The sequence below is a fragment of the Octopus sinensis genome, linkage group LG24 (assembly GCF_006345805.1).
Source record: "Octopus sinensis linkage group LG24, ASM634580v1, whole genome shotgun sequence".
Classification (NCBI taxonomy): Eukaryota; Metazoa; Mollusca; class Cephalopoda; order Octopoda; family Octopodidae; genus Octopus; species Octopus sinensis.
In genome coordinates this window covers 5,861,150-5,875,287 of record NC_043020.1, presented here as the reverse complement: position 1 = coordinate 5,875,287, position 14,138 = coordinate 5,861,150, and the positions used below count along the sequence as shown (strand labels likewise).

At 39.2% G+C, this 14,138-nt stretch overlaps 1 protein-coding gene across 3 annotated transcripts in view; it reads right to left on the bottom strand.

Annotated features, from left to right (window-relative positions):
- Positions 1–14,138, bottom strand: part of LOC115223962 (interleukin-1 receptor-associated kinase 4) — a 99,839-nt gene that overhangs the window by 35,043 nt on the left and 50,658 nt on the right. For all 3 annotated transcript variants that reach the window (XM_036512895.1, XM_029794715.2, XM_029794716.2), the window contains exon 2: positions 1,780–2,081. In XM_036512895.1, coding sequence (XP_036368788.1) covers positions 1,780–1,958 — 179 coding nt within the window. In that variant the 5' untranslated portion in view covers positions 1,959–2,081. The remainder of the gene's footprint in view (positions 1–1,779; positions 2,082–14,138) is intronic.

Genomic DNA, 14,138 nt, shown 5'->3' with positions numbered 1-14,138 from the left:
CCCGGGCCGACCAATGCCTTGTGAGTGGATTTGGTAGACGGAAACTGAAAGAAGCCTGTCGTATATATGTATATATATATATATATATATATATATATATGTATGTGTTTGTGTGCCTGTGTTTGTCCCCCTAGCATTGCTTGACAACCGATGCTAGTGTGTTTGCGTCTCCGTCACTTAGCGGTTCGGCAAAAGAGACCGATAGAATAAGTACTGGGCTTACAAAGAATAAGTCCCGGGGTCGATTTGCTCGACTGAAGGTGGTGCTCCAGCATGGCCGCAGTCAAATGACTGAAACAAGTAAAAGAGTAAAGAGTATAGGTACAGGCATACTGATTCGTTAAGAACCCTGCTTTGCCACCACGAGGTTTGGGGGTTCAATCCCACTGCAAGGCACATTGGGAAAGTGTCTTTTGGTTGATCAATGCCCTACTTGGTAGATTGAAGCCTGTTGTTTGTGTGTGTGTGTGTTTGTTCTTCCTACCACTGCTAGACAACCAGTGTTGGTTTGTTTGTGTCCTTGTAATTTAGCAGTTTGGCGAAAGAGACCAATAGAATAAGTATCAGTCTGAAGTGTGTGTGAGTGTCTGTGTGAACTAGAGCACTGTACCAGACATGTGAGTAATACTCCTTCGTGGGCCACACTTGAGCTTTTTGTGTATGTGTGTGTGAGAGTCTGTGTATGGTAGAGTATCATGCTGTGTACTTTGGTGTCTAAAAATAAAACAGCCATTCAATAAACGGAGAATAATAAAATAACTACATCGACCGTGGTCGAGACAATGGAATTTACTATGCTACGCCAGACTTCACGGTCCATCATAGCATTACGGAGGTCCTGTTGCTGGATGCCTGTATCCCTGGAGATTACATCAGGGTAGGAGAGTGTGCACCCACTGGTATCGCGAGTAGATGGCTTCCAGAGGAGAAGAGTAGAAATTGCTTCGTTTTCAGCTCTACAACAATGTCCAGCAAACTGGACTCTCCTACCCTTCACAAGAGACAATGGAATTTACCATGCTACGCCTGACCTCACGGTTCATCATAGCATTACGGAGGTCCTGTTGCTGGATGCCTGTATCCCTGGAGATTACATCAGGGTAGGAGAGTGTGCACCCTCTGGTATCGCGAGTAGATGGCTTCCAGAGGAGAAGAGTAGAAATTGCTTCGTTTTCAGCTCTACAACAATGTCCAGCAAACTGGACTCTCCTACCCTTCACAAGAGACAATGGAATTTACCATGCTACGCCTGACCTCACGGTCCATCATAGCATTACGGAGGTCCTGTTGCTGGATGCCTGTATCCCTGGAGATTACATCAAGGTAGGAGAGTGTGCACCCACTGGTATCGCGAGTAGATGGCTTCCAGAGGAGAAGAGTAGAAATTGCTTCGTTTTCAGCTCTACAACAATGTCCAGCAAACTGGACTCTCCTACCCTTCACAAGAGACAATGGAATTTACCATGCTACGCCTGACCTCACGGTCCATCATAGCATTACGGAGGTCCTGTTGCTGGATGCCTGTATCCCTGGAGATTACATCAAGGTAGGAGAGTGTGCACCCACTGGTATCGCGAGTAGATGGCTTCCAGAGGAGAAGAGTAGAAATTGCTTCGTTTTCAGCTCTACAACAATGTCCAGCAAACTGGACTCTCCTAACTGGACACTCCAAAATAACTACAAGTGGTGCCCCAGCATGACCATAAACCAACAACTGACACCAAAAACAAAAAGACAAATAATAAAATAAAACAAAATGAAGGAACTAAAACTACATACTGTGCATTTTGTGCTGTGTATCGAGGTGGTGAGTTCTGTTGGTCAATATGGAGTGGTATATTCTCTAGAAGTAATTCCCATACATCGTTAGGGTCAAGGAGGTTTGATAAATGTCGGGTTACAGAGATAGGTAAGACGCGTAATAAAGTGTCTTCGTTGACTGAAATGTTGCGATGCATGGTTTTTTTTTCCTGAGTGAAGTTACCCCACTGTAGGTGAAAGCTGCACTCTGTTGGTCAAGGCTACACTCTGCTGGTGAAAGCTGCACTCAGTTGGTCAAGGATGCACTCAGTCTACACAGCCTGAAAGAAAAAAGAAGAGTGATGTAAAATAAATTTTAATGTATAGCAAGATTGGATTAGGTCGGAGTAAGTAGCTTGCTTCCCAACCACATGGTTCAGGGTTCAATCCCACTGTGTGGCACCTTGGGCAAGTGTCTTCTTCTATAGCCTCAAGACTTGTGAGTAAATTTGGTAGACAGAAACTGAAAGAAGCCTGTGATGTATGTTTATATATATATATATATGTGTGTGTGTGGTGTGTGTGTGTGTGTGTGTATATATATATATGTATGTGTGTGTGTGTGTGGTATATATATATATTATATATATATGTGTGTGTGTGTGTGTAAATATATATATATATATATATATATATATGTATATGTGTGTGTGTTTGTACCCCTCTCCCCACCATCACTTGACCAACTGATGTTGGTGTGTTTGCGTCCCCGTAACTTAGTGGTCCGGCAAAAGAGGCCGATAGAATAAGCACTAGGCTTACAAAGAATAAGTCCCGGGGTCGATTTGCTCGATTAAAGGCGGTGCTCCAGCATGGCCGCAGTCAAATGACTGAAACAAGTAAAACAAGAAAAGAAAAGTTAAATCAAAGTGAAACAATCTTAGCAAAAAGCTGTGGACGTTACACTTTTACCTTTTATATGTTCCAGACCAATCAATGGCTGTGGCCATGCTGGGGCACTGCCATTATGAATTCCTTTTCTTTTCGTAATTAGGTTTTAATGCTCATCAGTATAATGAGAATAGACAGACAGACAGACATACTTTGTAAAGTATTTTGTATGTTCACATACAATAGTCGTTACAATTTAATCAGTTCCTGTTTTGTATTTCTAAGTATATATATATATATATATATATCTATATATATACATATATACATATATATATATATATAATATATATATATATATATATACATATATATATATATACACATATATATATATACACATATATATATATATACATATATATATATATTTAAGTAGGTGAATGAATTATCCTAGTATTGATAATTCGGTTAATCGATACCTGGGTAGCAAATTCACGTCAGAAAACACGGTTGTAGCTACATGCCAAGGGTAGAAACCCCGTGTTCTTGTGTGGTAATTTGTGTATTTTTTAAAAAGAAGAAATGAAAGAATGGAGTCGAACGAAGATTTTAACAAAATTCCTTTACTTTCAACATATGTTTCGAAGACTGCATAAAGGGTGCATTATGCCGTCTTCTCATCAGGAAAGACAAGGAACCTTTATCAGCCTCAAGACGGACAAAAACGTTTTTATGGCTTCCTACATGGTGTTCATATGTTCGAAACATGTGTTGAAAGTAAAGGAATTTTGTTAAAATCTTCGTTCGACTCCATTCTTTCATTTATTCATTAAAAAATATATATATATTATACACACACACATCATATGCAGTTTGTAAAGTCCTGTTCATAATGTAGAATGTTTGTATCTAATTCAGTGAGTAAGGACATGCTTTTTCCTATGTATACGCCTTAATCATATTTATTTACTTAGTTTTGTAAACATGTAATAAAAATTGTAAATAATAAACCCACGTCCTTGCGTTGTTGTGTTTTCTCTTTGTGTTTTCATGTTTGGATTACCTATATGTAGTGCAAACAAGGGAGTCAGAGAAAGGCAGAATGCTACTTATATCTGAACACTACTATAGAAATATTCCTTTAAAAAAACTTTTCTTCTAATTTTTCTAAATTTAATTATTTAATCGTTACAGTTGAAAAGGTCTCAAAATGACCGAAACCGGTACTGAAATGTTCACTATAAAATTATTTTAGCATTTTCTATTTTTGACTTGTTTTTTCATATATATATATATATATATATATATATATAATGCATGATCTATTTCCTTAAACTATAAAGTACAGCATATCGGTCAACAAACATATTAATCCATTAACATTTAGAATATCAGATTACCTGGTCAAATGTAATGTTTGTTTGTTCGTTATCTTATAGCTTCGGGGATTTTGATGATGTAATAGCTTGTTCTTAGAATGACATTGTAGGGTAAGCATGAGAAACCGGATCTGGCTGGTTTGAGTATGTAACAAATAGAATGATTGAGCTGGATATGGTTGGTTAAAATTCTAAAGGTTCAACAGAAGGTAAATAAACAATAAACAAGCGTAGGAGTGGCTGTGTGGTAAGTAGCTTGCTTCCCAACCACATGGTTCAGGGTTCAATCCCACCACGTGGCACCTTGGGCAAGTGTCTTCTACTATAGCCTCGGGCCGACCAAAGCCTTGTGAGTGGATTTGGTAGACGGAAACTGAAAGAATCCCATCGTATAAATGTATCAGGAGTGGCTGTGTGGTAAGGAGCTTGCTTCCCAACCACATGGTTCTGGGTTCAGTCCCACTACGTGGCACCTTGGGCAAGTGTCTTCTACTATAGCCTCAGGCCGACCAAAGCCTTGAGAGTGGATTTGGTAGACGGAAACTGAAAGAAGCCCGTCGTATATATGTATATATATATATATATATATATAATATATTATATATATATATATATATATATATATATGTGTGTGTATGTGTTTGTGTGTCTTTGTTTGTCCTCCCAACATCGCTTGACAACCGATGCTGGTGTGTTTACGTCCCCGTAACTTAGCGATTCGGCAAAAGAGACCGATAGAATAAGTACTAGCCTTACAAAGAATAAGTCCTGGGGTCGATTTGCTCGACTAAAAAGGTGGTGCTCCAGCATGGCTACAGTCAAATGACTGAAACAAGTGAAAAGAGAGAATATCTTCTAAGTTCATTTCAATTATATTTACAAGTATAGTTTTGATTAAATGGCAGGATTTCAAAAGGATTTTTTGAAATCCTTTGCTTTTGTATAGTATACTAGCAGTATCGCCCGGCGTTGCTCGGGTTTGTAAGGGAAATAACTATAAAGCATTTTTAGAGAGTTATAGCCAAAAAATAGCAAAAAATGCATTAAAAATGGAAAGAAAATTATGGTAAATTTTTTTTTAAATCGTTGACTCATCGTAGACATTTTTAGAGAGTTACTTCCCTTTATTTAAAAAATATGCGTTAAAATGGAAAAAAATGATGGTAAATTATTTTTAAAATCGTAGACTCATCGTAGACTTGCGCTAATACCCAGAAGGGCTCGATATGAATAACGACTATAAGATACCCGAATTTGGTTAAACTGCACCGCAAAATGTGGGAGTAGTTAGGAATCTAAATCGTAGGAGACAGACACTCACACAACTTCACTTTTATATATATAGACTAGCAGTATCGCCCGGCGTTGCTCGGGTTTGTAAGGGAAATAACTATAAAGCATTTTTAGAGTTATAGCCAAAAAATAGCAAAAAAGTGGAAAAAAAATTATGGTAAATTTTTTTTGAGAGTAAAAAAGGTCGAGTTGCGTCCCCTAGACAGTCTGTGGTTTGTGTTTCTGATTCTCAACCTCATGTCGAATTTATCGATTTTTTTCAGAACTGGGGGAACTTTTCAAAATTTTCGCTGCGTTAGTTTTGAATTATGACATTGGGCTATGTGTGTGTCAAGTTTCATCAGAATCGGTTGAAAGCCGTGGTCAGGGTGAGGGTACAACCTGACAGACACACAGACAAACTGCCATTTATATAGAGAGAGATTAACAGGTTTTCAAACATGCTGAATTACACCATGGAATTTCCACAGGACCCACTACCGTTGTCAATTCTCACTGCTTATTCAACTTCAGAACAGATTCATCATCCTCATCATCATTTAACATTTGCCCTCCATGCTGGCCAGGTAGAAGCCTGCACCAAACTTCTGTGTCTGTTTTGGTATGGTTTTTAATGGTTAGATGCCCATTCTAACACCAACCATTCCATAGAGTGGACTGAGTACTTTTTACATGGCACAAGTAAAAGGTGAGGTCAGTTTTGGCAAGGGTTTCACAGCCAGATGCCCTTCCAACTACCAACCACTTTGCAGTGAGGACTGGATGCTTTTAAGTGGCACCTGTACTGACAGGGTCACCAGGTAACTTGCAAAACAAAAAAAACCTTCAAGAGGAGAGGGAGCAGTGGAGGAGGTGACCTTGTGTCAGATGATGAAAGGTTTATAGCGAGACAGAAAGACATAAACAGGTGTGTTGCTGTAGTGGAAGTACAAGTTTACCTGGCCCGAGAGAGAAATTTTAATTCTTTAACTACACCTTGGTCCTTGAATCTCAATCTTTACATATCTATCTACATATATACACACACATATACATACATGAACACTTGTTTATACAAACAATGTCTTATACATACATACATACACACACACCTACACATACATGACAGGTATGGTAATAATTAACAGAAAAAAGGGCCAGCCTTTGCATACCTGTATGTTTTCTTACACCTTCATACAACCCTTTTAAAGACAAAGGTAAAGAGAGGAAGACAGAAGGACATTACAATGGAGACCGCTTGCTTTATTTTTTTTTATTTACTTCAGGTTCCTTTTATGTGTTTCTTTTTATATATATTTACTTAGATTTAAACAAAACTAGTCTCATTGTTTAACCAACAACAGTTTTTAACCTCAACCAATAATAATACCACCACCACCACCACCATCATCATGACCACCATCACCACCAACAACACCACCACCACCACAATCACCATCTCCCACTCACAACTGGCTAATTCCTATCTTATTTTCTTTCTATTGTGACTGGAATGTTCTGGAAAGCTGGCTGAGGCAAGAATACATTTAGGGCAGTAGTTGGGTGGTTGGTGGGAGGGTTATGTGATGGGCTGGATCTTTAATTCTTTTGTACAAGTAACTATATATATATATATATATATATATATATATATATATATATATATATATATATATATATATACATACCAAACTAGTCTCATTGTTTAACCAACAACAGTTTTTAACCATAATCACCAGCACCACCAATAACAATAATACACACAATTATGTGCTTTAACTATATAGTATTAGGGGTTTTAGCTCTTGTTTTTTGCAATGTAGGTGTTCTAATACCGTAATTATATTTACTGACAATTATAGTTTTCCTTATATATATATATAATATATATATATATATATATATATATATGTATATATATAATATGATTAATTTGTTTTGTGAATTTAGATTAATAATTATAATATATCTAATTAATTTCTATGTAGGTATTATAGATAATATCGTTACAGTATTGATTGAATAACTAAATAGCGGTTTGTCTCTAAATTCTCTATATATATATATGTGTGTGTATGCATGTGTGTTTGTATATATATATATATATATATACATACATATATGTGTGTGTGTGGATCTATATACATATACACATGTGCATGTATATATATAGATGAAAAATGCATTAAATACTACAAAATGTACACGTAGGACACAGAAGGACCCTAATTCTTCATCAGTTATCGACCAAAATATTAATACTCAGTTTCATGCCTTCGACAATAAGACTGAGGACTTTGTATATCGGCAGCACCCACAAAATTTGTAGAGAATTAGGGCTCGAGCAAACAAAACCGTACAGAGTACATGTACGAAAGTAAACGAATGTAATTTGAAATGATACACACATATACACATGCATGTGTATATATACACACATATATACATGCACACACAAACGAAGACACATACATATATACACAGACTTTTGAAATATATCCCCCACCACCACCACCACCACCACCACCTACGCAACTGTAAACTAGAAAGAATGTTCTTAATGTCGTATTCAAGCTGACAATCCCATGCACACTCTGGCTGTGTACGTCTGAAGAAAACTGACTGAGAAAAATAGCCAGGGGCGCCTTTGGCATGAAAAACTGAGTCAAGTGGGCATTCTTTTATACTCTAGGCACAAGGCCTGAAATTTTTGCGGAGGGAGGGAGGGCCAGTCAGTTTCGGCGGAATTTAAACTCAGAATGTTAAAACAGACGAAATACTTATTTCTTTACTACCCACAAGGGGCTAAACACAGAGGGGACAAACAAGGACAGACAAACAGATTAAGTCGATTATATCGACCCCAGTGCGTAACTGGTACTTATTTCATTGACCCCCGAAAGGATGAAAGGCAAAGTCGACCTCGGCAGAATTTGAACTCAGAACATAACGGCAGATGAAATACCTATTTCTTTACTAACCACAAGGGGCTAAACACAGAGAAGACAAACAAGGACGGACAAACAGATTAAGTCGATTATATTGACCCCAGTGTGTAACTGGTACTTAATTTATCGACCCTGAAAGGATGAAAGGCAAAGTCAACCTCGGCGGAATTTGAACTCAGAATGTAACGGCAGACGAAATACCTATTTCTTTACTACCCACAAGGGGCTAAACACAGAGAGGACAAACAAGGATAGCCAAACGGATTAAGTCGATTATATTGATCCCAGTGCGTAACTGGTACTTAATTTATTGACCCCGAAAGGATGAAAGGCAAAGTCGACCTCGGCGGAATTTGAACTCAGAACGTAACGGCAGACAAAATACCGCTAAGTATTTCGCCCGACGTGCTAACGTTTCTGCCGGCTCACCGCCTTAAATATTCTTTTCAACTCCAGGCACAAGGCACATTTTTGGAATGGGGCCAGTCAATTAGATCAACCTGGTTGGGAAGAAAACTTCTTAACACACAGTCGATGCTTGCACCTGTATGTGTATATGTATATATGAATGTGTGTGTGTGTGTGATGGTATCACTGCATCAACCAGACTATTGGATACTATTAGACACCACTGATCACAATGCGCTTCCTTGCATTGTAGAGGGTCTGGAAATCAAAACTGCAATGCCATGATCAGGAGTGCAACACTCAAATTATTAGGTTACAGGACTCTATACATACACGCACAAATATATATATATAGTAAGATAGCATGGTAACGCCGATAGCAGAAGTTAGGAAGGTAAAGAAAGAAGGTAAAATAAAATAAAATTAAAAAAAAAACAAAATAAAATATAATAAAAAGTAACAGGTTACAAAGTGGTTTGAGGCTTAATCCTTTGTTAATAGTTTTGTGGAAATAAAAGTTTTAAAGGTTTGTTGAAGTAAAAGTTTAAGGATATATAAAAGGTTTATGGATATAGAAATAGACAGGTAGATAAATAAACAAACAGGTAGGTTGATAGATGAGATGTATACCTATCTCTTTACTTATCTATTATGTGTGTATGTATCATCTGATATCTCTCTATCTCTCTTTCTTTCCTCTATTCAACTAACTGTTCCTTTGTATGTGTGTTTCTCTCTCTCTCTCTCTCTTTAGATAAACATACAAACATATATATATACATACATATGTACACACTACACACATGTAATGATAACCTATATAACTGTACACCCACGTTGGCGCATTGCATTTCTTGGTATGTAAAACAAAATGAAGGTTAGGTGTCAGGAAGGGTGTCTAGCTGTAAGACAATGCTTCAATAATATACTTAGCCCATGCTGACATAGAAGAATAGACACAAAACAAATTATTTAAATATTTATAAAGTTATAAAGGACAGAAGTGTTTGGATGGAGTTTTATTTAGCAATAAGAGAAATCCTAATATCACAACAAATTGTTTCATAACTGAAAAACATGTAAATAATTTATATTATCATATTTAATGATAAATTACTTACATGTCAGCATTAATGCAAAAAGCCTCTTCACGGACATATTTTCATAGATATAGATTGTAAAAAGCACCATTTGAGCATGGTAGTTGCCAGTGCTGCCTGACTGGCTTCAGTGCCGGTGGCACATAAAAAGCACTATTCGAGCATGGTTGATGCCAGTACTGCCTGACTGGCTCCAGTGCCGGTGATACGTAAAAAGTACCCACTACACTCTCAGAGTGGTTGGCGTTAGGAAAAGCATCCAGCTGTAGACACTGTGCCAGATCAGATTGGGGCCTGGTACAGGCTCCTGGCTTGCCAGTCCTCAGTCAAACTGTCCAACCCATGCCAGCATGGAAAACGGATGTTAAATAATGATGATGATGATATGTACATATATATAAATACATATATACACATGTATATATATATATACACATATATATAAATAAATATGGCAGATGCTCGGGAGCATTAACCTCTGAAAATCTGCACCTGGCAGATGCTCGGGAGCATTAACCTCTGAAAATCTGCAGAAAACAACTTCCATCACTTTCCAGGGGAAAAAACTAGAAGTAGTTGATAGCTTCCGTTATCTTGGTGACCAAGTCAGTAGTGGGGGTGGGTGTGCTGAAAGTGTAACGGCTAGAGTAAGAATAGCCTGGGCAAAGTTTAGGGAGCTCTTACCTCTGCTGGTGACTAAAGGCCTCTCGCTCAGAGTAAAAGGCAGACTGTATGATGCATGTGTACGAACAGCCATGCTACATGGCAGTGAAACATGGGACGTGACTGCTGAGGACATGCGTAAGCTCGCGAGAAATGAAGCCAGTATGCTCCGATGGATGTGTAATGTCAGTGTGCATGCTCGACCGAGCGTTAGCACCTTGAGAAAAATGTTGTACCTAAGAAGCATCAGTTGTGGTGTGCAAGAGAGACGATTGCGCTGGTATGGTCATGTGGCGAGAATGGATGAAGATAGGTGTGTGAGAAAGTGCCAATCCCTAGCAGTGGAGGGAACCCGTGGAAGAGGTAGACCCAGGAAAACTTGGGACGAGGTGGTGAAGCACGACCTTTGAACTTTAGGTCTCACTGAGGAAATGACCAGTGACCGATACCTTTGAAAATATGCTGTACATGAGAAGACCAGGCAGGACAAGTGAGCCCAGCCCACTTATGCATGCCTTTCCTCCCTTGGACACAAAGACCTGTTGAGGCAAGCGAAGTCGATATCGAACCTCATCCGACGACAGGCACCCATGCCTGCAAAGACCTGTTGGGGCAAGTGAAATCGGAATCGAAATTGAACCAATCCTATGACTGGCACCCGGCAGATGCCAGGACCCCTGGACTGGAGATACGTAAAAAGCACCATCCGAATCGTGGCTAAAGCCAGTGCCGCCTCGACTGGCTTCCATGCAGGTGGCACGTAAAATGCACCAATCCAACCGTGACCGATGCCAGCCTCGCCTGGCACCAGTGCAGGTGGCACGTAAAAAGCACCCACTACACTCACGGAGTGGTTGGCGTTAGGAAGGGCATCCAGCTGTAGAAACATTGCCAGATAAGACCGGAGCCTGGTGCAGCCTTCTGGCTTCCCAGATCCCCGGTCGAACCGTCCAACCCATGCTAGCATGGAGAACGGACGTTAAACGATGATGATGATGACATGTATCTATATATATTTATATATGTATATATGTATTTATATATATTTATACACATATATATAAATATAAATATATATATACAAATATCTATATCTATTTCTTTACTACCCACAAGGGGCTAAATATAGAGAGGACAAACAAGGCCAGACAAAGGGATTAAGTCAATTACATCGACCCCAGTGTGTAACTGGTACTTATTTAATCGACCCCGAAAGGATGAAAGGCAAAGTCGACCTCGGCGGAATTTGAACTCAGAACGTAGCGGCAGACAAAATATCGATAAGCATTTCATCCGGCGTGCTAACGATGCTGCCACCTTGCCGCCTTCTTATCATTACTATCTTCATCATAATCTTCATCTTTAAATAAGTACCAGTTTCGCACTGGGGTCGATGTAATCGACTTAATCCTTTTGTCTGTCCTCGCTTGTCCCTTCTGTGTTTAGCCCCTTGTGGGCAGTAAAGAAATAGATAGTAATGATAATAATTATGATGATGGTGACGATGGAGAAGATGATGACAATGATGAGGTGATGATGAAGATAACGATAACGATGATGACAGTAATAACAAAATAATTATGACAATGACAATCATTTGGAGGAGAACAACGAAGATGATGACAATGATTACAACGATAATTGTAACAAAGATAATGACGATGATAATGATAATAACGATAATGATGTCACCACACAAAAACACAAGAGATCTTGCAGGTTTCAGCTGCAATACAATTCATGCTAAAGGAACTGTATTGTCATGTAACCATTGAGGAATGCTTTTTAGGTTATTGACAAGCAATTGGTAGCAGTGAACATCTGTCTGTCTGTCCGTCCAGTGGTTGAGGAATGCTTTTCAGGTCATTGACAAGCACTCTGTAGCAGTGAACATCTGTCTGTTTGTCTGTCCAGTGGAAGAAGTTGAAACCAATATGTGAATGATGGTTGTGTGCGGAAGGTCAGGAAGTCGAAAGATAGGAGTGTTTAGTCGTATATTTAGGAGTGGGTTGTCGGGGAATGACCGCAAAGTAGGCAGTTAATAATCACTTGTAATGTACTGAAGGAAAAGTGTGTGTGAGGAGGATATTATCGAAGCCTTAAGGATGCAACAGACTTGACAGAAAGCCAGAGGAAAATAAGGAAGAACTAAAGAAACCCAAGAAGCACCAACTCTGTCAGCAAATGCTGCAGTTTTTACTTGTGCCGTTCAAGAATTTGGACCTGGAGATCTCCATTTCCAGCAACTTCGAGGGCCACCTCCTAGTGGTGTCGGGTGTCAACAAAGAGCCTTCGACTACAACAAAACGATCAAAGTTTCCTTGTTTTTTTTCCCAAGGTCTGGGGTCTCCCTCCCCTAAGCCCTAGACCATCACCTAATCACCCTTACCCGTCTTGTTGCTTAGCAACAACTACAACAACAGTAGCTTTTACTTGTTTCAGTCTGCGGCCATGCTGGGGCACCGCCTTGAAGAACTTTGGTCGAATGAATTGACCCCAGTTCTTTTTCCTTTTTTTTTTAACCAGGTACTTATTCCATCGGTGTCTTTTGCTAAACTGCAAAGTTACGGGGGACATAATCACATCAACACTGGTTGTCAAGCAGCAGTGGGGGACGAACACAGATACAAAGACACACACAAACACACACATATATATCAGTTTCTGTCAACCAAATCCACTCACAAGGCTTTGGTTGACCTGAGGCAACAGTAAAAGACATTTGCCCAAGGTGCCATGCAGTGGAACTGAACCTAGAACCATGTGGTTGGGAAACAAACCTTCTTATTTCTTTATTGCCCACAAGGGGCTATACATAGAGGTGACAAACAAGGACAGACACAGGGAGGGATTAAGTTGATTACATCGACCTCAGTGCATAACTGGTACTTAATTTATCGACCCCGAAAGGATGAAAGACAAAGTCAACCTCGGCGGAATTTGAACTCAGAACTTAACGAGAGACGAAATACTGCTAAGCATTTCGCCAGGCTTGCTAATGTTTCTGCCAGCTTGCCACCTTCTTACTACACAGCTACATGTGTGTCTAGCCACGCCTACAACGGTGAGATTTAACCCTTTAGTATTTAAACCGGCCATATCTGGCCAAAATAGCTAATCTGTTTTATGTTCAAACTGACCAGATCCAGGCTCTCACACCTACCCTACAATGTCATTCTACATTAAATAATTACACCATCAAGATCTTGAAGATATGAGATAATGCATGATTAATTCAAATCAATGGGAATCAATAGGCATTATGTTTCTGAACACTAAAGGGTTAACAGAAGAAAAACCCCCTTCCACGTGAAGATATAGGAGGGTTATGAGGTGTTTTGGCACAATACTTTTGGTACCATGTGCCTGGGGTTGCAAATTTGATGCTAATTTCTCCGTTTTAATGTTTCCGTCTCTCTCTGTTTTTGTGTGAAGAGACCCAGTGTTTATATCAATTATGTTCAATTAATTAATTAATTACAATGTCTCTCCTTCCTTCCCCCCCACCCCCACCGTCTCTTTCTGTGTGACCATGTTTCTCTTTAAGTCTATTGAAAACAGGGAAAGTGATAATGTGATTCGCGTTCAATTAATAAACTGTAACGTCTCTCCCCTCCTCCTCTCTCTCCATTGTCTGTCTGTCTGTCTGCCTGCCTGTCTTTCTCTCTCCCTTTCCCTCCCTCCCTGTTTATGTGTGACCATATTTCCTCTTTGTGTGTCTGAAGGGGGGAAAG